At 47.9% G+C, this 24,785-nt stretch overlaps 10 protein-coding genes and 1 non-coding gene across 11 annotated transcripts; 6 read left to right on the top strand and 5 right to left on the bottom strand.

The window, feature by feature from the left end:
• The first annotated feature begins 748 nt into the window (after positions 1-748).
• On the top strand, positions 749-3,178 carry F5147DRAFT_705760 (uncharacterized protein). Its single transcript, XM_041437957.1, has 3 exons — positions 749-1,311; positions 1,376-2,205; positions 2,241-3,178. Exons 1-3 carry the CDS (start codon positions 1,007-1,009, stop codon positions 3,101-3,103), a joined length of 1,998 nt encoding a protein of 665 aa, XP_041290502.1. The 5' UTR covers positions 749-1,006; the 3' UTR covers positions 3,104-3,178.
• A 624-nt stretch (positions 3,179-3,802) lies between these two features.
• Positions 3,803-5,206, bottom strand: F5147DRAFT_705757 (TPR-like protein). The gene is made up of 6 exons (XM_041437956.1): positions 5,058-5,206; positions 4,929-4,993; positions 4,721-4,864; positions 4,527-4,672; positions 4,249-4,468; positions 3,803-4,171 (listed from the first exon to the last, which is right to left on the bottom strand). Exons 1-6 carry the CDS (start codon positions 5,185-5,187, stop codon positions 3,980-3,982), a joined length of 897 nt encoding a protein of 298 aa, XP_041290501.1. The 5' UTR covers positions 5,188-5,206; the 3' UTR covers positions 3,803-3,979.
• Positions 5,207-7,068: 1,862 nt separating this feature from the next.
• On the top strand, positions 7,069-9,369 carry F5147DRAFT_278584 (cytochrome P450). The gene is made up of 11 exons (XM_041429003.1): positions 7,069-7,460; positions 7,518-7,614; positions 7,672-7,934; positions 7,988-8,237; positions 8,293-8,415; positions 8,463-8,565; positions 8,624-8,710; positions 8,759-8,793; positions 8,850-8,896; positions 8,949-9,074; positions 9,134-9,369. The coding sequence occupies exons 1-11, from the start codon at positions 7,282-7,284 to the stop codon at positions 9,351-9,353; spliced, it is 1,530 nt and encodes a 509-aa protein (XP_041290500.1). The 5' UTR covers positions 7,069-7,281; the 3' UTR covers positions 9,354-9,369.
• Positions 9,370-10,141: 772 nt separating this feature from the next.
• F5147DRAFT_775952 (uncharacterized protein) lies at positions 10,142-10,767 on the bottom strand (the record flags this gene model as incomplete). The annotated part of the gene is made up of 3 exons (XM_041441796.1): positions 10,142-10,389; positions 10,440-10,587; positions 10,663-10,767. 3 exons carry the CDS (start codon positions 10,765-10,767, stop codon positions 10,142-10,144), a joined length of 501 nt encoding a protein of 166 aa, XP_041290499.1.
• Positions 10,768-11,495: 728 nt separating this feature from the next.
• F5147DRAFT_580538 (uncharacterized protein) lies at positions 11,496-12,623 on the top strand (the record flags this gene model as incomplete). The annotated part of the gene is made up of 1 exon (XM_041431552.1): positions 11,496-12,623. The coding sequence occupies one exon, from the start codon at positions 11,496-11,498 to the stop codon at positions 12,621-12,623; it is 1,128 nt and encodes a 375-aa protein (XP_041290498.1).
• Positions 12,624-12,848: 225 nt separating this feature from the next.
• On the top strand, positions 12,849-14,919 carry F5147DRAFT_278531 (GTP-binding protein Obg CgtA). The gene is made up of 4 exons (XM_041429002.1): positions 12,849-13,083; positions 13,135-13,177; positions 13,224-14,722; positions 14,779-14,919. The coding sequence occupies exons 1-3, from the start codon at positions 12,913-12,915 to the stop codon at positions 14,708-14,710; spliced, it is 1,701 nt and encodes a 566-aa protein (XP_041290497.1). The 5' UTR covers positions 12,849-12,912; the 3' UTR covers positions 14,711-14,722; positions 14,779-14,919.
• Positions 14,920-15,072: 153 nt separating this feature from the next.
• F5147DRAFT_775950 (uncharacterized protein) lies at positions 15,073-15,513 on the bottom strand (the record flags this gene model as incomplete). Its single annotated transcript, XM_041441795.1, has 2 exons — positions 15,073-15,190; positions 15,239-15,513. The coding sequence occupies 2 exons, from the start codon at positions 15,511-15,513 to the stop codon at positions 15,073-15,075; spliced, it is 393 nt and encodes a 130-aa protein (XP_041290496.1).
• A 109-nt stretch (positions 15,514-15,622) lies between these two features.
• Positions 15,623-15,696, top strand: F5147DRAFT_t95. Its single transcript has one exon. It is a non-coding gene; the product is annotated as a tRNA-Ala (tRNA).
• Positions 15,697-18,906: 3,210 nt separating this feature from the next.
• Positions 18,907-19,368, bottom strand: F5147DRAFT_580519 (uncharacterized protein; the record flags this gene model as incomplete). Its single annotated transcript, XM_041431550.1, has 1 exon — positions 18,907-19,368. The coding sequence occupies one exon, from the start codon at positions 19,366-19,368 to the stop codon at positions 18,907-18,909; it is 462 nt and encodes a 153-aa protein (XP_041290495.1).
• Positions 19,369-21,278: 1,910 nt separating this feature from the next.
• Positions 21,279-22,732, top strand: F5147DRAFT_705729 (uncharacterized protein). Its single transcript, XM_041437955.1, has 6 exons — positions 21,279-21,537; positions 21,597-21,728; positions 21,778-21,837; positions 21,896-21,927; positions 21,978-22,034; positions 22,090-22,732. The coding sequence occupies exons 1-6, from the start codon at positions 21,463-21,465 to the stop codon at positions 22,526-22,528; spliced, it is 795 nt and encodes a 264-aa protein (XP_041290494.1). The 5' UTR covers positions 21,279-21,462; the 3' UTR covers positions 22,529-22,732.
• Positions 22,733-24,367: 1,635 nt separating this feature from the next.
• On the bottom strand, positions 24,368-24,685 carry F5147DRAFT_580487 (uncharacterized protein; the record flags this gene model as incomplete). The annotated part of the gene is made up of 1 exon (XM_041431548.1): positions 24,368-24,685. The coding sequence occupies one exon, from the start codon at positions 24,683-24,685 to the stop codon at positions 24,368-24,370; it is 318 nt and encodes a 105-aa protein (XP_041290493.1).
• Between the last annotated feature and the right edge of the window lie 100 nt (positions 24,686-24,785).

Below are 24,785 nucleotides of genomic sequence, written 5' to 3'. Positions count from 1 at the left end.
GCACACGAGTGGTTTTCATACTGGTGCAAAGAGATGACTTTCTTACCTGGAGCAATTGCAACATGATGGCAAGGCGTCGATAGCTGAACAGTTCAATGATGATGGTTATCGGGGTTTGATAGTCACTTGTACATTAGCGTTAGTAGGTGCATTCTCACTCTTCTCATTCTCGTCCTTCGATACGGATGCATTCTGAGGTCGAGGCACAGCAGAAGCCATATATAAACAAGCATCAGCGCTCAGCGCCAGCCGTCAACGTTTCAACTCTAATATATCATTATTTGATCCCAGGAACATAGTCTATCAACTCTCTGAGATATAAGCATGGAAGGGCATCTGAAAATGCCGAACAATAGTTAAGATATGGACTGATGAACTGGCAAATTGAGAAGAATTCACTCGGCTCGATAATTGCAAACTTTATGAACTTCTTCGACAGCGTCGGGCGCAATGACACACAATTGAGTCACCCCCGAACCTCGCACAACTTCCAGATAGGGTTGAGCTCTTATGGCAGTACCTAAGTAGCACCGAATAATGCACTTGAGGTCACATTGACATGTTCGTCCCGTCACCTTCTCACTGTCCTGCCACATAGACCAAAATAAGCCTCCCCCAAAACCAATAGTCAGGCTTCAGAGAAGCCGGGGGAAGAGATGAACAGGGCGCCTCAATAACAGTATACCACAGTTCCAACACCTTTGTAGGGGCCTATACAGTGGACCTTTGCGCTCCCGTAGCAAAATGACCAGGAAAAACCTATTTTTGAGTATGTCAAAAACTATTAAAAACTGGTATCAAAAACCCCTCGAGGGTGGGGGTGAGTCAAAAACTCGTCATTAACTCCATAGGGTATTTTTCCGAGTCACGGACTGACGGAGCCCTGATCGTGCCTACCAATTCCTCAACTCCCAAACGCGCAGCTGCATTCTGGTATGGGTTAGAATTTCATACTCCCGGATGTCTTTGACATATAGACCAGGTCAACCACACTTCACTCATCTCAATGGATCCAGAGTCCGAGTCTAGAGCAGAGGATGTTCATAAGTTCGGCTCATGGGTACTAAACAACCTGCAGGAAGGAAGTCTTGGCCTACTCACATTCCGAGAGGCCCCGCAGACCTTTCAACCTGTCCTGGTCACTGAAAGCGACAGTCAGTTGGACTTGAAGGCACTCCACTACACAGGTAGCAGATCTCAGCCTGGAGCAGGCCCTGAGGCAGCAGCCGAAGTAAAGTCAGCTGATGATGCAGGACTTGGAGGCTTGAATGTCGGAATGAACAGCGAGGAACATGACCTGAGGGAAAATATGTGAGAGCTGGATGGTCATACTGGATTTGTTATCGAATTAACGCTGTGCATCCGCTCATCACAGCCTTACGAAAGCCCCACTACGACTCTATGACTGTGAGAATGAGGTTTTGAAGGATCAACAGACATACCTTCGGGAGACAGGCCATACCATTCCACCTTATCTTGTGGTTTCGCAAGTGTGGGGAGAAATTAAACACCAGATGATCCTGCCCAGTATCGAATGGCCCGTCGCTATTTCAGATCCCGCAAAGTGGGACACGATCCTGGCATACTGCAAGGCAGATAACAGGGTTAAATGGATGTGGATGGACGCCATTTGTATCAACCAAAGCAACAGTCAAGAGGCAGACGAAGAAAAGGCTGTCGAGATTCCGAAAATGAACCACTACTATCGCGGCGCAACAGCCTGCCTCGTGGTGCCCAGCGACTACTTGAATTTCCCGTTGGCACACGCACAACTTGTGGACCTTTCGTGCAATATCATGGATGCCAATGCCTCCGTGCAAGACAATGCACCGAGGATTTGGGAAAGTATTGCAGTGCTTGATGCTGTCATCGGAGATGAATGGTTCTGGAGAGTGTGGACGTACCAGGAGTTTTTGTTGCCAAACAAACATATCCTCCCTGATGGACAAGAACTGCGCGTCGATCTATTACGACGCTTACTGGACTGGTACCACAAGATATTGCGGAACGGCTCTCTGAAAAAACCACAAGGCGGAACCGATTACGACTTCATTCATCCAGGCAAGGAATTGGTCATTTCTGCCCCACGCAATTGGCAAACCCGGAACCTGCGTTTCCAGATGAAGGAGGAACTCGAGCAGAACGGACACGTGAACCTGATAAGCCTCATCTGGCAAATCAGTCACAGACAATCTATGTATCCCCGTGGACCGCCTGTTGGGGCTCTATGGGTTGCTCAGTGACGAGGAGAAAGGTATCAATTAATCCATCTGAAGCCTCTGACCGCAATTCGAGCACTGCAGCGCTTGAATCTATGTGGGGACGCACAATGACAAAAGCCATAATGTCAGGAAGAGTATGGCCATTGCTACACGACTCTCCGGAGCCCGATGCAGTAGATGGAAGACATTGGATGCCCCACATCACAGCCCCTAATCTTTGGAACGAACGGTTTCCCGGGGCTGCTCTCGCAGGGCTCTACCCGGAAACCATACACCACCACAACCAGAAGGATATGAAGATAGCTGACGATGGATTACACATTGCGGTTCGATTTGTAGGATGCGTAATGGGGATGAGTATCAACATTGGGGACGGGGGAGGAGAGATGAACAAGATCACCCTCTGTACCTGGTTTCTGACGGCCAATGGTTGCAACACAGATCCGATTATACAACAACTCCAGCATGGCCTGGCGACATCAGACATGGTCGCACTGAATGAGATTCAAGGTTCTCAAGAAGCACTTTTTGCCGCACTTCATGCGAGTTCCTATTCAGAACTCATGGGGGAGATGAACTTTGGGCGAAAGTTGACCTATGGTAGTGAGATCATGGGGTGGAACAAGAGGGTTCTATGCTTCCAAATTGAAGGCCACAGGACGCCATTCGTCGTCTTGGCATGGATTCATTGTAGCAGCCCTCCAAAAATGGGGGATTGTTGGATTGTGGATGTCACCTCGGAACCAGCTCAGACGGTTCGTCGCTGGATTGTGGTGAATAAAGTGGGCCCAAAGACCTTTAGGAAGATCGGTACGGTACGCGCTTGGCAACCTATTGGTGCTATCTTAAATCAGAGTTGGGTGCCTATCATCCTTGACTAGTACTGATAGTAGTACCTACCTGTGTTTTGTTTTGGTGTATGTACAGTGTTGTAATATCACTGTTGTCCTGTTGTCCTCGGAGCCTGAAACTCTCTCACACCACCCTGGCCAGGCCCGGGTTCTCGAATACAAATTGTGATGTTCACTCTGCCTGATATAAGAGCACAAGAGAAGCACCGGATCCTTCGTCATCGGTCCTATCTCACCTCTCGCATTTTGAATTGGAATGGTATCCAGTGATCCACTAGGATTCGGAGACCACCTTTTTGCCATGACCCCCTCCGACTTGTGCCTCCCTTCATCTACCTCTCCATCTTCCACGGCTGAACGCTTCCGTCCTGCCCCCTGCACGTAATCGTCTCCCCGTCGGGTGAGAGCACCACTAGTAGTGCCCAAATATCCCGTATTCTCTACTACCCTCAAAGTTCCATACTTTCCCGACAAGAAGCCCTGTATTGTAGTTCCACTTGCACATCGTGCCGTCTAACGAACTACCCACAATTTGGACATCGTCGTACCAGAAGATGAAATCTCGAACAGCCTTCACATGACCTCAAAATTTGTACATCGGAGTCGGTCTTTTGGACTCAGAAGCCATCGTTCAGGCTCAAATTCACACCAGAAGAGACAAGAGGACACCTACAGTGCAGTCGCAGCGAGGTAACTCACCATCCCTGTGTGCAGCTTATCCCTGTCTCAGGTCAGGCGCTACGCGTGCTCGCCCGAAACTTCTCGTTCAGTTTTATCATAGTATTTACCTCCAGCATTTGTCTAGTACATTGATGACCATCTTGATCATGTCTAAGTGAACATCATAAATGCCAACAAGACGGGACTGGACGTAGCTCAAGAAGAGAAAGGAAATCAACTGCATGCCTACGCAAGGGGAGTCGCGACCCAAGCGAAAACTTCTTGCCTCCCTTTCGCGATCTCACCCTTCTGACCCGAACTTGAATACGCAACTCGAAGACGCTCTGTGGCCAGTTCATCTAGTAACTCTAGGTTCTTCGGCGCACTGGTATTTGATGAAGACTTGAGGTTCGCATTCTGTGCTATCCGACGAGCACACTGTTGTTTAGAAAATTACATCGATGTTCGACTGAGCAAGCAGCCCTTGCAGAGATAAAAAACGCACGAGTTTTCACGCCGAACCACGCTCGCACAGTGATCCCGAGAGGTGTGGATTCTTGCAAAAGCTGTTCTGAATCATCAGCATCGGTCATGTCTACGACGGTGAGGAACATCTTGATAGCGAGGGAAAAGTCTTCTGAGGTGTATGCTGTTTCAGCGGCTTGAAGGACGTAGAAGGGGTTCTGGGGCGTTAGGAGCAGAACATGTGAGAGTGCCTGGAAGGAGTGATCATATCTGTAGGAGCAAACAAAATGAATAGGACGTGTGATGGTATTATAAAATGAAGACGCACTGGTTACACGACGCATAGATGTCTGCGAGTTCTAGCCACCCTTCAACGTCCGTATAGAAAGTGTCCACAAATTGCACGAGTTCGTTCAGGGCCTTTTCCACCTTTCCTGTTCTCCTCAGGACTGATATTCGTCGCTTCCAGATTGCCTATAGTAAGAGTAAGCACACGAAAGACACGTATATGAAAGCACGCACGACGTTGGCGGAGTCGGCTTCAAGTATGTCAGCGTAGTATTTAAGGGCTGTTTCTGGAGGCTCTGTAGCTTCCATTCGGATACCTATGAGACAGTCGACGCGTGGGGAGTTGGGGAAATTGTCGGCAATGAGCTGGAGGCATTGCTATATAGAAATGGGGTCGAGCTTAGGGTGAGGTAAGTACTTAGAACAGCAGAAAAGGACACACATCTGCTATATCAAGTCGTCCGACGTCTATTGAGGCTAATGTCAATTGTTCTAGGGTTGTCCAGCCTGCAGGAACACCAGAATGACTTGAGTTCAAATAACAGACGTGGACGACTACGGAATGGCTTGCCGTCGTCTCCCAACTTTTTGAAACCGCTTTTCTGAAGCACTAGAAGTCCATTTCGAAATATATCTTGCGAAGCGCGCGTGTTGTTGGCACGGTACGTAGCTAATCGTTCCAAGGCCGACTGTAAACTCATGAGTATAGGAAAGACCAGCGTATTACGTAAATTCTAGAATCGGAGTCAGTAACGATCGATTCATCCTTTTATCATGTACTTTCAGGCTCAAGTGATAACCATGCATGCTGTACCTCGCACTTCTAAGCTTGTGGTCTTTCCGCGTTGTTCAACGACCTGAAGCACCGATCAACACGCACGCTTTCAGTGACACGATCACTCCCCATGCAGGACCATTTGAAATCGACGTCATTCCCCGGGTCAAGTTGAGAGTGACAATGACAGATGGGTGTATAGATTAGGGTTCGTTTTCTATGTGTAATATCAAGGCCCATTCCACAATCTGATGCACCGATATATAACGCGCATGCTTTCATGTAGTGATGCGAGGGTTGCGAAGCTGACAGCAACTCGGATGATGACGGATGGATGTATTATTTGCAGTTGCACCATTTGTTATTGACTCGTTGATATTTACTAGGTTACGCTATATTTTCACTATACTGGCATATCCGTTGAGAAACAGCGCCCTAGTGAAGATCAGGGTGCCTGCCATGGCTGCGATGTCGGACATTAAATTTAACAGCGTTTCACAAGCTACAGTTGCAGTCCATGAGCAAGTGAGCACTGAGGTGGGCTCATGGAATGTCGCCGAGGCAAGAGGCTGTTGGCGTCTACCGACCCCAACCATTAGTATGCTGCGCTCGTGGATGTAGCACGTGGCACTTGCAAGAATATTCCATTAGCTGCAAGGGTACACAAGGCATGTTCATATATTTTTGAGTTCCTGCATTAATGCTAAATCTTATTGTATAGGTCGCTGACCGGAGCAATGGCATTCATGTGTCTTGCAGGAATCTTTCCAACTTGAAGTCACAGCAGCTCCTCCATCATTTGAAGAGGAAGCTGTCAAGGATTAGCCAGCTCTTGGATTCGGCTTTCACGCATTGAGGAGGACATCAAAACCAAGGTATTCGACGGCTCGCTATCATCATACAAGCGCAAGGATGACCCCTTCGTTATCGCCGGCTTTTTCGCTGCCCAGAGATGGGACAATGATTGAAAGTACTGACTGCACGAATCTTGCAGGAAATCTCGACTGTGTCAGTCACTCAATGTTCGCAGGGACTTCTTGAAGACAAACAAATGCCGCCACAGCGTCGGCAGCTTCAAGTTCAAGCCAACCACAGAATTTGCAACCAGAACTTCCTGCAGCCTCCAGTTCCTCCCAGCATGGGTACGCGCCACTACCACATCTCATACATCCGTCGTCTCACACCGGTTTCAGTATTTTCACCATGTTTTTTTTTCGCTCAACCCTCACGCGCACGAGTTACACTCGGTGAGTCACGGACTTTACAATCTATCTATGCAACAAGTACCCGCTGACACATCCATAAACGCTCCCTGAGCAGTATTTTACATAGCATTAATCAATTACATTTAGCCCTATATATTTATCCAAACATCCTGATCAATTGCTGTTGAAGTTCACAAACCTCATTTACTCTGCAAGAGATCACGTGATCGTGATTGCGTGACAGTAATTTTGTGACCCAACAAGTCCACGGCTGAAGATTACTCCGCGCTTGACCCAATTTTCCGAAGAATACATCGCTTGTAATGATCAAGCGGACTCTAGGCTCCTCTTCCTCATGTTTACCCCTGACTGAATGGCCTTGTCCATAATCCAACACGTGGCGACACCAGGTGAGAGGGCGTGGTGATGTTCAAGACCGATAACCAGATTATCTTTAAGCTGGTTAATCTTTGTTCCAGAGAAAGCTGAAATAGTGAGTGCATCATCGAGATCCTTGTGTTGTAGGCTGTCCGTGCCTTCAGTCTAACCATTTTGAAGGTCACCGGACCGTATTTATCCTCGAACAACCAGTCGCCATGTCGGATAATGATCGGCGATTCTATCAACGTTTGCAGACTCTGATTCGCCTCTTGGAGCGACCACACCCCCATCACGCTGTCATCGCAGTGGTGCATCTCAATTGGTTGTCAAATAACAGACAGGGCGAGGTACTATAAGATGTTAGATACGCACAGCTTATCAGACACAATCAAGATATCGGAGTTGCACCCCTGTCTTATTCCAACCTACACCACATGATTTGGACGCTGAACGCTCTCACTAAGAGTGCCAACTGTGCCGCTGGCATCGTCGCAGTTGTAGTGGCACTCGTCGTTTTATACAAGAAATTCTCGTTAGCAAGTCGGAAGGGCATCCCGCTTCCACCTGGGCCACCCGCCCGTTGGTTCTGGAACAATGCTTTGCCTGCTGTAAAGTGAGTTTTGGCAGTGGTATACAAAATATTGTAGATTGACGTAGATCGTCTACTCAGCATTGCCTATGCTCTGACCAACTTGGTTCGAGAGTATGGGCCGGTTGTGTCGTTCCGACAAGGTAGCCAAGTCATCATCGTCATCGGTAGCGTGGAGGTAATATGATTATCTGCTCATACTTTAAGCTTCATCCGACAATAACCTATTTACCAGGCAGTTGTAGAGATAATGGAGAAAGAAGGTGGATCACTGGTAGACCGACCTCGGTCCGTTGCAGCGAGTGAGATGCTCTCACATGAAATGCGTATCACCCTAGCTCGTTCCGGAGAACGCTTCCGGCGCCTCCGAAAAGCAGTACACCCTCATTTACAACCAAAGGCGGCACAAGAATACCAAGATATGCAGCGCGAGAACGCGAAGAACTTTATATTGGATGTGCTGAGTGACCCGACGAACCATCAGAAGCATGCAAAGCGGTACGTCACTCCCAAGGTCTTTTGTGATCCTTTCATAGATGTGGTATCTTAAGGTATGCAGCATCAGTCATTCTTCAGGTGACTTATGGGAAATCTACTCCCACTGCCAACGCCGATCTCGAAGTTGTCCGTATCCACAAAGTTGTTGAGCACTTTCATGCCACGATTCTCCCAGGAGCTTATCTGGTCGATCGTGTGCCTCTTTTGCGACACTTGCCTGGTTACAGCAAACAACTTGATGAGTGGCATCATGAGGAGCTTGAGCTATTTAGGCATCAACTAAGGCGCGTCAAGAGTGAAATGGTGAAGGGCTCTTTGTTTTGGTAAATGTATGTCACTTACATCTTGTTGTACGCAGGATCGGAATGAAGCTGGCCATTCTTTCACCAAGACACTATTGGAAAACACCGAAGAACACAAACTCTCTATAGATGAGATGTCGTATCTCGCTGGATCACTCTTTGGGGCGGGATCTGATACAGTAAGCCATGCAACTTATTTAACTTCGCGAACTTACTTTCTGTTCAGACCGCTGTTGGAATTACCGCTACTGTTATGGCTGCAGCATGTCATCCACTGGCTCAGGCGAAGGTGCATGAAGAGCTAGACACAGTGATCGGGTCTGACAGAGGTAATACCAAACCAAAGGGGTACAAATATTTTGATTTCTCAATTAATCTCTCATATAGTGCCGACCTTCAATGACTCGAGCTCCCTCCCTCAATTGCACGCATTCTTGTTGGAAACTTTGAGGTGGAGACCTATCGTCCGAATAGGTAAATTCGAATTTTGGCACGCTCTGAATGATGCTGATATATTCTCAGGATTTCCCCACCGTGCAACCAAGGATATTTTGTGGGTCAGTGTCTTAATTTGTTGTAACCCACGTTCTCATTCTAGCCTGCGTGCAATTAGCGAGGATACTGCATTCCCAAGGGTGCAACAGTCTACGGCTGCCATTGGTATAGCATTGCTTCACCATATACATTGTTTCGTTAAGCACGTGTTTTTCAGGACTCTTTCTCGCGATCCTACTGTCTTCCCAGATCCCGAAACATTTAATCCTCAGCGTTGGCTTGATTCAGAAGGCCGCCTTAATGACGATAATACGAAATTCATCACATTTGGCTTTGGTAGACGGTAAGTCGTTCTGACGTCGATTTTCAGACCGATCAACGAAGTTTACTTATCATTAAAAGTGTATGTCCCGGCCTGCACCTCGCGAATCAATCGTTGTACATTACCCTCGCACTTCTTTTGTGGTCTTTCCGCATTGTTCAACGACCTGATGCACCCATCAACACGCACGCTTTCAATGACGCAGTCATTTCTCATGCAGCGCCATTTGAAATCGACGTCATTCCCCGGGTTGAGGTTGCAAAGCTGAGAGCGATGATGACGGATGGGTGTATTGATTAGTGTTTTTTTCGCTATGTGTAATATAAAGGCTCTTAACAAAGAATTGTTCGACGACCTGACGCACCGAACAACACGCGTGCTTTCAGTGATATGGTCGGGTCGAGGTTGCAAAGCTGAAAGCGATGATGCATCGATGAGTCATACATTCGCGACAGGTAGATGTATCCTGCCAGTACACATCATGTAATGCGACGCCTCGGACGTGAATCATTAGCAAAAGAATGAAGGTGGGGGGGCAATAGTACCTGTGCCTACCTAAGTTAACTTTTGAACAGCGTCTCGCAGGTTCATGAAATGCTTTTGAGAGATTTCAGTAACCAATCAAGTGGCGAATAAAACTCCAACCAAAATAATTATGGACTGAGTAAGTACTAGCAGCATAGCCGCAGCCCCCACATATCGCAAGACACTGTAAGGCTGAGTTCGAGTTCGAAGGGAAATGCTATTGACGAGGGGAGCTGTGAGATGCTGTAGCGAGAAATAAGTTATCTTTCGAGCGAAGGCGTTGGAGTCTGGTGAACTTGGCAGAAACCGGATGGCAATTCGATGATATGTTAGAAAAAGTACATGGCTATATATATGTATGTGAGTGGCAAAGAAGTGATAAGCAAGATGGAGGTGTTGTCGAAACGAAGGCATAAAGAGAGAAAGGAAAAACCGGTAGTAAGATAAGAACAAAGGCAAAATAAGATACGAAAGGGAAATATAACGGAAGGCAGTGCGTACTGTGTCACAAATGTTGAAGTGAAGGTCCGAGCGAGCATCCAGCGCCAAAGCCATAGGCTTCCTTACAACACATTCGCGGAGGCGTGCACAAAATGTGTTCCAACTGCCCCGTGCTGCTGTCCGTGCCCAACCACTGTTTCCCGCTGCCTCGTACCATTCATTTCAGTTGGGTCCAAAAGCCCCGATGGCATCTTAATTGAACTCAGAAATTGGGTCAAAGCATCAGTGCTGGGGCTTGCCTTCTCAAACAGCTCATCTGTGCGTCCAGGTAACGCCAGTGTCTCCTGATTTTTCCCTTCCGTCTCCACACCTAGACAACGGTAAGAACCATGTTTGCATCGCGGAGAGGAACACAGTCACCATCTGCTGGTAGGCTAACATTACAGACGTCGACGAGGATGCGATGTTTGATGCCGGACGTCAGTGGTACGCGGCGCTTTTCTTCCTCCGAAAGGCCATGACACTGAGGGGTCCAGTTGTCAATGCCACGTTTTCTGTCAAAGGAGAGCTGCGGATGATGATAATTAGTCAGAACAACCAGGCTTCAGCTTACCCTCGAGTGTCATTGTCTTGATGCTATTACGTGGTACCAGTCGAGCTGCGCTTGCCCAAGCTCGTAGTCGAATTGTTTGAGCAACACGATGGGTTCTGGAGCAAGTTTATGGGTATCGCCGGCGATCCTATCCATGAAATTGAATTATTTGAAGAAGATGCTATCTGAGACAGCTTCAAGGGTTATTCAATCGTGAATATTCATATATGCAAGTTAATACGTGATAATCATCGTGCTCGTGCGCCATCTTTCTGGATATCGTATCTTGTGATCTTTCGTGATAGAACGGCATGAGCTATAACTGGCATCTGTGAGGGTCTGTAGGTTCTTTCCAGAAAGCTGGACGACTTTTTCCTTCGAGTCTTTCGCCATCTCACGTACCATAACATATTGAATGACATAAACCCCTGAAGGAGTATCCGTGACGCGGAAGAAATTCACTGTAAATGGGTATTGTACGTGGATTGCATGCTCGGCATTTCGTGGATCCACCAGCGAATTTCCCTCCACGTAGCCAGCCACTGGGGAGCTGGGAAATGCTCTTGTGTGGAAGGTCGATAAGATGTGGGCGCTTAAACCTTTTGCACACGTGCGTTTTCCAAGGGCCAATAGGATCGCTCAAAACCAGTCGTGCGAGGGATTTCGAGAGCGCCGCCAGTAATTATAGGCACGTTGTATAAGGAGCATTACAAGCTATTGTGATGCTGTCCATCCGTTACGGGGTCCACACTCCCAGCCAATCACCACCTGACAAACGTGTCGCATGTCGTTCATAAGCACTTGCGGATGAGAATATGAACTGTCATATGCATCTCTTCCGACCCATTGCAATTGCACCTCTCAAAGGTCCAGCAGAGATGGACATGTACGCTGAAAGCACCCCACGCAGGGCAAAGCGCTTGCGTTCGGCCTCGGGCGCTGCTGTCGCAATACCTCCGCAGTCAGACAATCCTCGATTGTCTAGTCCAATTTCCAGCGATGACCAGGCTGAAGATGACGCTTATGGTGCCTCTCCAGCACCACAACTCAAACGTCGCGGTCGCAAACCTGGGGCGCTTTCACGCTCAGCACGTGAAGCTCAGCGGAAGATCAATCACTCGCTCATTGAAAAAGCCAGACGCACCAAAATTAATGATGCTCTGGCCGCCTTAAGAGAGCTTGTGCCTGCGGAATACAAGCGAGTCAATGAAGCTGTAGAGGCCAGTGATGAGGATGAAGACGACGAACGTAAGAAGGGCAAAGGAAAGGTGAAGGCAGGAGAAAAGGAATTCAAACTTGAGATACTGGTACGGACGGTGGCGTATCTTCAGGACCTGACGGAGAAGGTGAAGCGCCTCGAGGAAGATGGGTGCAAGCAGTGCATTTGCCAATCATCCTCTCCTGACGCCAGAGGGTCCAAGCGAAGGAAGCATGACGTCGAGCAGGAAGATGGTGCAATGACTGAAGTGGGATCCGTTGAGGATTCACCCTCCCGCCTGCCATCCATCTCTACCTGGCTTCCACATTCGCAAGAACGGACTCGGAGAGCCCTGACTTCGTCCCAGTCACCATCTACCCGGCCAGTTCCGAGCTCTTCAAAGTCTCCATCACAACAGCTTCCAACACCTCCAACTTCCGCAATATTCACGAGCTCCTCCTCCGTCTCCGGAGTTCCACCCGTTCTGACCCTGCCTTCTCCGAGTACATTCCTTCCGCAGTCGAGAACACAGATTCAACCTTGTTTTTCGGGTTTTGCTCCACGACGGAGTCCCAGCGACACAGCATCGTCCTCGCCAGTGTACACTCCAGAGGATGAAACTGCCGCATCGCTATTGTTGCGCATCAGTACCTCCACGGTCATAACCTCACCACAACTGCCACTAAAGTCGGCGTCTCCGTCAAGTTCAAGAAACGAGTTACGAACAGAACGACCACGAGAAGGGTCTGTCCATGCACTGACACCAAGCCATCTATTAGGTTTGACAGCACAGGAAAGTGAAAACAGATTGTGATAAGATGTCATTGAAAGACGTCACTACTTCGGTCAGACCTGACGATTTTGACGCTTGTATATGTCTTGAAGCTTACGATTTTGCTCACACTTCAGCTATAAAGACTGTTAGTGTTGGCAACATTATGTATGACCTTTTGCCGATTGTAAAAACATGGTACTACTGTAATATATATTTGACTATATTGAATCGGTGTCACACTACTACATAGTAGTACTGTAGAGGTTGTTCGGTGTTTGTAATTAATGTTTGGATCACCCGATTTTTACTTCAAAACTTCATCGCTTGTATGTTAAGACCATTTTGCAGGTCTCTATTCAGACAGAGACGGCTATTTTACTACAGTGGCGCAGCGCGTCAGGAAGCTTCGAATGCTGCCGTAGAGACACAAGAGGATGAAGACAACTTACAGGATTTTCTTCGACGGCAACGAAAGACTGAGTGGAAGCGAAGACAAGGGGTGAGTGCACCTCCAGATATACGCGTACCACCTGATAATAACATCGTGCAGGGTCAGTCCTTCCTCGACAACCTTATAATCAACGTTCGAGGAGGTGTGTACATGTTTGAATTCACTCATGCATACTCAACATCATGCAGGGAATGGAGGTGACGGATGCGTTGCTTTCCACCGAGAAAAATGGAAGCCCATGGGGCCTCCTTCAGGTGGTAGTGGTGGCCGTGGAGGCGACGTCTATATTATCCCTTCGCCCAATCTCACAAGTCTTTCGTCCATCCCAAAACGCGTACGAGGCGCCGCAGGCGGAAATGGCCAAGGGACATGGCAAAACGGCAAAAACGCACCACCAACAATCATAAAAGTTCCTCTAGGTACAGTGGTACGCGAACTTCTTCCAGGCGACTCACGACGCGCGAAGGATGAATGGGAAGCAGAGGAGGAGGGGCTGGAGGGGCTCAGTCCCGAGGAACGTCATGCGAAGCTTCGGGATAATAGATGGGTGCATTATCCGCGGTATGCGGATGATAATGTCAATCGCGATGTGTTCAAACAGGCGGAGGCAGCTCTTTACCGCGAGGAGAGAGCCAGGCGCTGGGCTAGGAAACAGAGGCTACTATCACCTATCAATCTCGACTTGGACAAGACGGGGGAAGTCATGATTTCCGATGATGCACCTCTTGGAACGGGCCTGCAGGAGTGGCTGGGACATATCGTCGCGCGGGGTGGCAGTGGTGGGTTGGGCAATCCGCATTTCTTGTCACCCATCAGTCGTTCACCCAAGTTTGCAACGCGGGGACACGAGGGTGAGCGTTTAACGTTGTACCTCGAACTCAAGATTCTCGCGGATATTGGACTTGTCGGGATGCCGAACGCGGGCAAGAGCACTCTTCTTCGCGCTTTGACTGGCGGTCGGGCGAAGACTGAGGTTGCTGGCTATGCGTTTACTACACTTAACCCCATTGTTGGTGTAATTCGTGTAGCAGAAGATGGAACCTTCGAAGGCGCCCTTCAGGGTGAAAATATTTTCGATGAAACTGCTATTGAGGAAGAGCGCCTCCGGGAGCGCGAACTTTCCGACATAGAAAATTCCCAAGAACAACTGCGCTTAGAAGATAATTCACCTGATTCCCCGCGGCCTGACATAGAACCAGGTCACGACTTTGACGTTCATGAGACCTTTCGCTTCACTGTCGCGGACAATCCTGGGCTCATATCCGGTGCATCAGAAAATGTTGGTCTAGGTCATTCCTTCCTGCGCTCAATGGAACGATCTCTCGCACTCGTCTATGTTGTGGACTTGTCTCTTCCAGAACCGTGGGACGAGCTTAGAGACTTGAAAGACGAGCTAGAGAAATACCAACCAGGAATGAGTGACAAAGCTCATATGGTTATAGCGAACAAAGCGGACTTGTTGGGTGGCGAAGGGGATCAGGACGCTGTCGAGGAGGCGCGTAAAAAGCTAAGGAAGCTCGAGGAGTACGTCAAGACAGAGATGGTCGTGAAGACGCCGGGCGGGGAGCGCATACTCGATGTCATTCCTACCTCGGCAAAGATGAGTCAGAACCTCAAGAGGGTGGTTGTGCTCATGCAGAAATATGTCCAGCAGGCTAGAACGGTAAAGGTTTAGCGGTTCAACTATGTATGTGATCATTTCTTTCTCCCTTGTGATCATAGACTGATGTATGTGTTACAAAGCATTTACCATCAGGCAGTCATTCGAGTCCACTAGCCAGTTCTCACACCGGCATGTGTCGCTTTATTCCTGACAGGAAGGGCGATTGTAGCCCACATCTAAGTAGGCGATGTACAGGAGATGTACATACTGTTGTGAGCTGGGGGTGCGAAACAACGCGTTTCGTCCACTTCTATAGAAGCGGGCCCCGTGCCAATGATTGCTAGCGGGATATTCAGCTATAAGAGGACCTTATTCATCCCCAACCCGATGTCATGAACATATCTCGTGGTTCTCTCGATGCTACACGAATTTCCTCATCCGCCATGTAGCGTTGAGATGAAAACAATCTCATCGTTATTGCGAAGTTGGTAGGAACCTTCCCCTTCAAGCTCCCAATCCGTGTTGTTAATCAGCACAAGGATCCCTGGGCGGCTAGAGAGACTATGAGGTAAAGATTCAGTAGAGACAGAGACAGCGCACATCGTCCCATTCTCCATAAACAATTCCGGGCGCTCTTTGAGTAAATGATCACGAAGGTGATAAATCAAATACTCCAGATCTGCTGCCTTCGTCTCTCCCGTGGAGGGCGTATCGTTGTATGATGAGGGAGTAGATGAAGATGAGGACGGAGAAGAGTGCGTGGAATTATCAGATGGCACAAATGAAGGGATGAGAACCGATTGATTCCGCTCGTTGCTAAAGAGCAACTCAAGTCCACCGCTGAATACAAGTTTGATCATCATCGTGCCAGCCATCGCGGACGTTGTTCAAGTTGATCGATTCAAATATTCAAGCTCGACTCGAAATCGATGAGTCATATATATCAACGGTATCAAAATGGTCAATCGTCTGACAATGTTCGTAGGGCATATGGTGTAGCTGGTTATCACATCCGCTTAGCATGCGGGGGGTCTCCGGTTCGAGTCCGGATTTGTCCACAGTTTTTTGCTATAGCTCATGATTTTTACTCATCTTAACTAGTATGTACTTGGCATCATCTCGACATTTTAATGTTGCATATTGCATGATTCCCGAAAACTGAACAGAAGACGCCCTCCCCCAACGTTTTCAGGGAGAAATATTAATGAAATGTGGTGTATGGTATTATGAATCTTCTGGCAAAGTGATTTGTTACCACCTATTTTGTGGCTGTACTCGTAACTTCTCGAAGCCACAGAGCTCCTTCCCAGTCCCCGCCTCGAGTGTAGAGTGGCGATATCTGAGGGACTTAAACTTAAATCGGTTTGAGTAAATACCGTCCATATGGTCGAATATGCATACATGCAGAAGGTAAACTTGAAGGTGGAATCCGAGGCCTAGTAGCGTTTTCATGGCATGCCAGTCCAGAAAAGTCCTGGCGGCGGAAAGGTCACCAGACGTGTCAGAAAACGTAGGCCCTCCCTGAGAATAACGAAGTGAGGGGCCGGAGACGGCAAAGTAGAATTTCGTTAGGATAAACAAATTACTCGATCCACAGCAAATCTAGAAGGAACGGTTGTTTTCCATCTATATGGACTGGTTAGGGAGGTTAACTCAAACCTCGTCTACGACAAGGTTGCTCCAGCTGAGCTTCCTGCGGGTGAAAAACCAACGGTTTCGGAACCTCCGACTGTTTTCACTATTTGCCGACACGAAGGCCGTTACACACATAAAAAGCTGTGTGCGATAGCAACGGTCAGATTTGAAAATTTGAACCTGCTCGGCTGTGACCTCCTGAGCTATTCCGCAACTTCACGCCACCAATTTGGATGAACCCGCCGGCAAAAGGATGCAGCAAGCATGATCTTAATTTCTCTGCCAGGAAACATTGTGGCGAGAAATTCCGCCATTATAATTAGATTGGCTACGGGAGACGAAGCCGCATCCACCGATATCCGCATGCAAGGGGAACGCGTGAGGCGCGAGGACAAGATCATAACTGTTTCGTCATCGAGCACTGGCAGCTAGAAGGCAGCTGAAGAAGTGATAATGTGCTGAAAGCGCTGAACAGTCTAGCCATAAGGTCTCTGGGACCTGGGTGCACTGAAGTAGAATTCGACCAGGTCTGCCCACCCGATCGCCATTTTTTTGCATAGGTCATGGGGCTGGTCCACAAACGTGCTTGACGGTCCCCCTTGGTTCTAGACATCATATTTCTTTTCCATAGAAGACCTACTCGTCTTCTCCCACTTATATTCTAGGTTGCGGAACAAGCACAAAGAACTGATCACCCCGGAGTAGAGCATGTGCGTATCCTGCCATCAACCATTGAGTGTGAAACCGTGTTAACTAATGCATCGCACCGTGATCATGCTTCACCTATTAAAATTAACATCCTGAGCTGAGGAGGATCACTGGCCACAATTAAGAGCAATGACCAGCCTTCTAGTCATTATGACGGAAATTTCCAATCTCCTAAGGTTAATGGTGTGGGTGAAATATTCAGAATATTCCCCATGCCTGCCGGGGGCTCTGATCGGGTGCTGTAATAATTGTTGAGGGGGAGCATATCAATCAGGGATAAACAGGATCACTTACGATTCTCTGACACAGTGATGGTTGATCTAATTCGTCCGGCAGGACAAATCAGGGAACTTACAGGTGTATCGTAAAATAGCGTTCAGAAAAGTGCAGGGTGTGTTTGATTTGCCTACACATTTACAACATCTTCATTCGAAGTCGTGATAGTTGTGTCACATCAATGAGCTGACGAGGTACGTACTTACTAATATTATGGAGTGCCTGAGTTGAGTTACTAACATCAGTAGCGCAGTCAGCCAATAAAAATCATTAATTGTTAGACATGAGATGACTGTACGCACCGCCGACCACAAGAGCGCGCTGTTTGGGGAGTACCACTGGTCGGTCGAGCAGCGTTTAAACTCCGCCTGAAGCTAGCTCTAGACTATGGTCCGAAACAATAGCCCCATCGGAGTTGGCCATTAATTCCTGAACGTTCTAAGGAACGACGCGTGCGTGCTAGGCCTAGTATTCCTTCTTCTTCTCCGCACTCATCCGCATATCCTTCTCAGAAGACGATTCAAGCACATGTACCCATCAAACTCTACGTATTCCCGTCAATCCACACTATTATGAACACCTCGAATCTTGAGCCCCCAAAGGGGGTCGGAGGTAAGAGTGTACGATCTTACAACCTTGACAACCACAAGGCTATGTCCGAGGGGAAAGTGGACTCTATGTCTATGGGAAGAAAACTAGGACAGACCTTCGAGTCTCTGAGGATCGGTTGTGGCAGAGAACCTCGCTCGGGCTGCCCACAACAAGAAATGGGCTAGCCAACGTGCGGACCCGAACTTTATCGAAGAAGTTGCTGACGACGAGTCTTACTTCGATGAATCGGATACCCCTGTTTCCGTGACATCCATGCCTAGACCTTCCGATAAGATAGGTCACGCTTTCAGTTTTCTTAAATCCACTCACTCCTATGTACGACCCCGGGCCACAAAGTAGGCAAAGCTCTGTTCAAAGCTAATTTCTGCTCGAAGGCTTCTACTACTAATACAGTTCCATTATCCTCATCTTTTACGCACACAACTTTGATCAAAGACTCGGACACCGTTCTTACGACATCCATGGCCCGGACTCAGCATTCGAAATACCTAGACTCATTTCCGATCTTGCTAAAGCACGAGTTTGTGTTCCGCTCACTCTTCTCACCAGGGCTGCATTCTAGGAATCCTTCGATCATCAGGATGATGAAAGGTCTTGTCCTGGACGACCCGAAATTGAGTGTCATCTGAATCACACTTTGTCTTCAGCCTTCTGGTATACAGTAAGCACTCGCCCTGATCTTCGAATTAAGTAGGAACGACAAAGACTCTTCCTTACATATATCCATTCGTGGAGCTTCAAGACGGACTTTTTGACAACAGTCTTAGCATTAACGTGGGACGGGGAGATCATCGATCAGGAATTTGTGGGCTTTCAAGTTCGTATAAATAATATATAAAATGCGTGCTTCAGAAATACATACGTATTAAGACAAACTAAACAGTATAATACATATCATGTAGGGTTCACACAAAGTACTGACTGGTATAATGAGATTGCCATGGAGAGTCCAACCCCCATATTAAGTGCGTCCTGTCAACAATCAAGGGACTTTGAGTTCATTTTCGGGAGAATCAAATTCCGCAACTCTGACCTTCTCATGCAGAAGGAAGAGGCACATCCTGTCGGATGGTATTAAATAAATGATGAGATATGAGCTTTTCTTCAGCCATCTTCGCGAGAAGGTTACGCATCCAAATGCAGCTTTCGGTGGTGACTTGATCATATTCTACATCCGCTGCGAGCTCAAGCAGTTGCTCGCGCTGTTCCGATGTGAATATCCCCAAGGATATTGTCTGGTTGCGTGAGCGTTCCTTTGTGTTGACTTTGAGCGCATTGGGATAATGGTACTGGTGCCAGTGCCCGTGCATCTCGAGCTGGGTGATATCCCAGACTTCAAAGCCACCGCTAAGAGCGGCGTTCACCCAGTAGATGAGGACGTGTCTGGGATTACTGGGGTTAGAGTCCTTGTGAAGCCCAGTAGCCTGCAGAAAGACTTCTTTGTCTGACCAATCGTCGCCATACACCTGGGACAGATCACCAGAACCTCTCGTCGGCATAGGGGTAGTTGGCATGGTGTGTGAGGGTTGTGTGAGAGTCGTCGGAAAAGACTGTTGATTGTCAGGATAACCTCGATGTCGCATTCTTTTATTCTACAATGTGCCACAACTATGCCACTGTGGCCACAATTATCCTGTGGCCGCAATGCCCCCGAAACGCAGTCATCCTTGTCCATTGTGTCGGCTATTAACTTGTAACAACACAACATGTAGGCTGTAATTATATTGGTGAGAGCAGGGAATTCAATGAGAGGTTGTAGGAATGGGCAGTTTGTTCTATATTCATGTCCGTCAGCCGATGATTACCAGCTGTCTTGTGACGTCAACCTATTGTCCATGGTTACGACTGGTCATGATCTTGGCTCCGGAGGCAGGGATATCATAGATAGAGCCGGTCGGACCCCTCATGGTAGGAATCGAAACCTTGTGAGGCTCCTCGGTTACCTACGCCAGTTCCGCCTAAGATCTATACTCCAGAATGTCAACATCTATTGATAGAAGTGTTGATAAGCCACGCAGTAAAGTTCTGATGGCGAGGGGGTGAGAAAGTCTGCGATTCGGTTTCGAGAGAAAGGACGGTTGAAGACGGATCGTAGAATGCTAAAGCTTGGAAAGTGATTGATAACTCACAGATGTCAGAGTGCCAATGTTATCACGTAATTGTCAGAGGTTGGTCGCAGGTTATACGAGGCGACATTGAGCTCATGGGGATACCGCATTCGCATTGACGGGAGACTCCGACTTGCAGATAAGATACATTCCGATGCGACTTCAGTTCCCGTTGATATTACCGGGAGCGAATGGGAGAAGGGCTTCAAGGCATCGCCATGTACTTGATGTTTAGTAATTGTTATGATCATCTGCATCTGACCCACCTGACCAGTACTCTCTCTGATGACAGCTGCGGCATGCACGTGCTGGAAAATTGTATCTTTCTTCCGATACCAGATTCGCAAGCATGTTTCACGGCATGTCAGAGGTTGTATGTACATATGTATATGCCGAATGATGATCGGTGAAGGGCCGTATACGAGATGCCGCCGGAGAAGTGCGGCCATTAACACCTGACAACGTTACATTGGTTCTGCCGTTTGAGGTCATGATGCATGTCAAATTGGGCCAGATTTCGCGTTACAACGTTCGATGGCACTTGGACACATGTGGGATACAATCTCCGTGTTATGCTAGGCAGTGTTAGCCTGAGGTCAATGCTTTCAGAGGCTGAGTAGATCGTGTCAATGAAAAGGACCAGGAAGGGCGGACTTCGCGACTAGCACCGATTGATGTGCTGTACCACATGAGTTCGTCACGCAGGGTGAGTTGTGCGCAGTGCCGGGATATATGTTGGGGCATTAACCACACCAACGCATACACAGGTCCTCACGGACTCATATGACGTGTCATGGAGCACATAGGAATATGTAGGAATTTGACTCCCTTTCTTGTTGCTCTCGGGTATAATGCGTAGCCAGTAGGGTCGAATGGCAATTAGATGGCAGTACACTCTGAAGCGGTGAAAGAGGGCTTGGTTGCTTTGACATGAAGATAAAAGGATACTCACTAGCGCTGGATCCTCGTGGAGACCCCGAGGTAAACTTCTAGAGGATGATCAAATGGAGGTCAGTGATGTGACTAGTAGTAGCGTCGCTATTCGGATATTAATTGCACGCCGAAATGTTGTTGTAATGCTCGCCAAGTAAGCGCTTGAGGCGGTCATGGTCAACCACTCGAGCAGGAACGCCGAGAGTGAGAGTGATGGTCTACTACTTATCCTGTTCGAACGGAGTTAGTATCCCTCGAGGGAGAATTTGGTTTGAAACTGGGAAATCAATGTGAACGGAATTCAACGTGAGAAGATCAACTGCTGCAACTACGTTGTACGTAATTACATAAAGAAATCGAACCCGTCTCAGATTCTTCGTGTAAATTGTTAACACCCATCCCATTCATGGTTACAACGTTGCTCGCTTCCCTGAACCCATAAATTCAACATTCTTTCATTACGCTCTCTCAGCTTTTGCTCTTGTATCCCACCAGCTCCAAAAAAATCTCCCTGTACTAAGTACCAAGATCCTAATTCAAGCCCCTTTCACGATGTTCACTTCTAAGACTCTTGTTTCTCTCGCTCTCCTCGTTTCCCGCCTTGCTTTTGTTCAAGCCGGTATCTATGTCAGTCGTCGTCGCCGCATTTAATTTTTTTTTGCTTGACTTCTTTTTGTTTCAAACAGGTAACGAGCCCAGTACAATCAACTGTTTGCCCAGCAGGTCAGCCCTGCAGCGTAGAGTGGGTTGACGATGGACAGAGCCCTCTCCTGAGCGACATTGGAGAATGCACTGTTGGCTTGTACAACGGCGAGATGGTAAAGAGATTGCAGCCCCAGTCAACTACTCACGCATGTCGTCTTGCAGGCCCTGACGCAGTCGCTTCCCTCCGTCAACGTTGCGAGCGCGCATTCCTTCACATTCACTGTACGTGTCTTTCATTTTATATTTATCGATTCGCTAATCACCACGCATAATTGCACAGCCCAGCCCATCCACTAGCGGTGATGGCGGCTAGTGTGTTCAACCATTATTTCAATTTGAGTTGCATCTAATAAGCGACGCAGTTACCTGGTGTTCACCTCAACCAGCGACGGTTACCAGAGCTGGTCCGGTACTTTTAGGTTAGTATTTTTTTCCCTTTGTTCAATATATTATCGATGACAATGCACCTTGCAGCGTCAGCGGTTCGACTGGAAGTTCTACCACTGACACCACTTCAACATCTGGATCTTCGACACTTGGAGGTAGTTCAACTAGACTCTCCTCCGTGGCTGGAACTACGACCTCAGTGGCTAATTCTACCTCTACAGGTGGTTCTAGCACTGGGTCAGTGGCTTCATCTTCTGCTCTGCTTTCAAGTAGCTTCATATCAAGTACAACTACGCTATCTGTCCCATCTAGCACACAAACTTCGCCCTCCGTTGCAAGCACCCTTTCCGTGCCATCTACTATTTCTTCTGGTACAAGCACAAGCACCCACAGTACCTCTGCCACCACCGTTGCCACTAGCGCGACCCCGTCGTCAACCCAATCCGGCGCTGCCACTCGCGCTGGTGCTTCAACCTCATTGGCCGGTGGTCTTGTTCTCGCTTTAGCTGGTGCTCTAGTATTCTGAAGTGTTGGTAGTTTAGAGGGTTAGAGGACTGATCGTGATACCTTCATTTTCTCTTTGAATACCCTTTCAGAGACATTTCGATGACTTGCCAGTGGCGATGCATGACACTTTATTGTATAATTCTTGACAGTTTACACGTGTTTGTTTGTTGATATCATAGCGATTAATTGATCGACGTCAATCTTATGAATGAAGAGGTTAGAACTGGGAATGGCCAAGGGACTCAGTCTTGGATTGAAAGGTCACCATAGCTATGGATCATACTAATATGTACCTAGGAACGGGAAAGGGATTAGGTAGGGTAATGTCTAGTGTATGTAGAACTGTAAATAAGAGAGCTTACCTCAGTCTTAAATCAAAAGACAGATTAATATTGTTTGGGAGAGCCATTGATATGCTGATAGAGACGGAGAATCATTAATCAAAGGTGAATGTATGAGACGTATATTGAACGAGGAGTGATTGCATGTGTAAAAGAAAAGGATGGGTACGTACGAAAGAGTCAACTCGACAACTGGCTGCCGCACTCCTTCGTTCTTTTCAGCCAAGCCGTAGACATGACCTTTGAATTTGCCTCTGCTAACATCAGGGGGACTCGGCGCTTCTCGAAACCTAGGGGGCACTTACGGCCTCGTGGATTATGTAATATAATGGATTCAGTTCTTGCGAGCCTGTGGCACATTCAATTGCCTCTCGATTTAGCCTCTACCCTCGACTGTGAAACCGCGTCCATGGGTGCCATTCAAGCCTCATAAGGGACCCGTCAAAGTCCCGTCCCTGCCCTTCAAACCCAGGTCCCATGACTTACTTGGCATTTACAATATCAGCGCGCATATCATACCTGCAGCTAATCCCAGAGTCACTCTAAATATTCCAGTTCCCGGGCCACCTCCTCACTCTTCGAAAAGACCCGAGAGGGATATCAAGAGACTAGGGCTTGAACTCATGGAACAATAGGCTCGGCAAGGACGAAAGGCTGCTGTGGAATTGTGTCAACCGATATGTGAAAAAGGACAGGGAAGACAAAGTCCGAGGCAGAACGAAGGAGATCACTTTATTCCTTGTGCACGCAACGGGTTTTCCGAAGGAAGTGAGTCTTGTGGTGCCTTTTTATGTGTGCTAGGAACTTAATTTAATCGTGTTTTAGATATGGGAGACCACCCTATGCTATCTACTAGCTGCCTGTGGTGTCTTAGGCGAGATATGGTCATGCATCAGTAAATTCACGAATTGCTTAATTTCCTTTTAAGCTCTTATTTTTCTCACCCAAGAGCGGACAAGAACCAGAACACCTCCTTGTCACAAGGAGCAACAAGCTGCCAAGAAGATCCCTTCCTCTTGATTTGAGCATTTTCGCACTTTTTTTCATTTGTCCTACACTTTTTGCACTTATTTTTAGAACGAGCTACATTACAATCCCCTTATGTCGCACTTATTTTTAGCTTGTTCACACTATATACACTTTTTCACACTTGTTCACACTTGTTACCAGGAAAAAGAATTGCATTTCAACCGGACAAGAGGATTAAGTAGATAAAAGGTTAAACAAGGAGAAAAATAAGGACTAGCAAGTAGATTAATAACGAGCGCGACAAAGCAAACGGAGGCGGCAACGAGACATAACAAGCGCGACAAATGGAGGCGGCAATGAGACATAACGAGCGCGACAAATGGAGGCGGCAACGAGACATAATGAGCGCGACAAAGGAAATGGAGGCGGCAACGAGACAGCATGTAAAAAAGACCAGGGAACATAGCATGAATAACCTTGAAGGTACTAGCAGCGTTGAAGCTCCTAGTCAGTTGCAAAATAAACTACAAGAGTGAAGGACATTATCTCTAGAAAATGAACGCTCGCTCATCCCCAGATTCTTCGTCCACATCCATCCGCGCGCCGCCACACCTCTTCGTGGCGAGGCTCTGCGCAAGCTCAGAGTTTCGGATAAGGACCGAGTCTGGCAAGCGTGTGATAGACGCCATGTAAGCCCTCGTGTGCGCACCCCAATTGGCTTCTGAAAATGCCAAGGGGACGCTGCTCTGGTTGCCTGTGGACGGATTGACGTCGAGCGGGGTCTTGTTGCCTCGACCATTGCCAGAGGTGTCGATGTCTCCTAGGAGCATGTGTCCATTGACGAAAAGCCTGATGGCACGTTCCATCTGAAATACAGGGTAAGTTAAGTCAGCTGTATGAGAGGGTAGAAAACACGTGCTGCTGCCGTGGCAAGACTAAGAGCGCCCTTCGAGTGCCCCGGCACTG

Source organism: Suillus discolor, assembly GCF_016758755.1.
Source record: "Suillus discolor strain FC423 chromosome Unknown F5147scaffold_44, whole genome shotgun sequence".
Taxonomy (NCBI): domain Eukaryota; kingdom Fungi; phylum Basidiomycota; class Agaricomycetes; order Boletales; family Suillaceae; genus Suillus; species Suillus discolor.
This window is presented reverse-complemented; position numbering and strand designations above follow the sequence as displayed.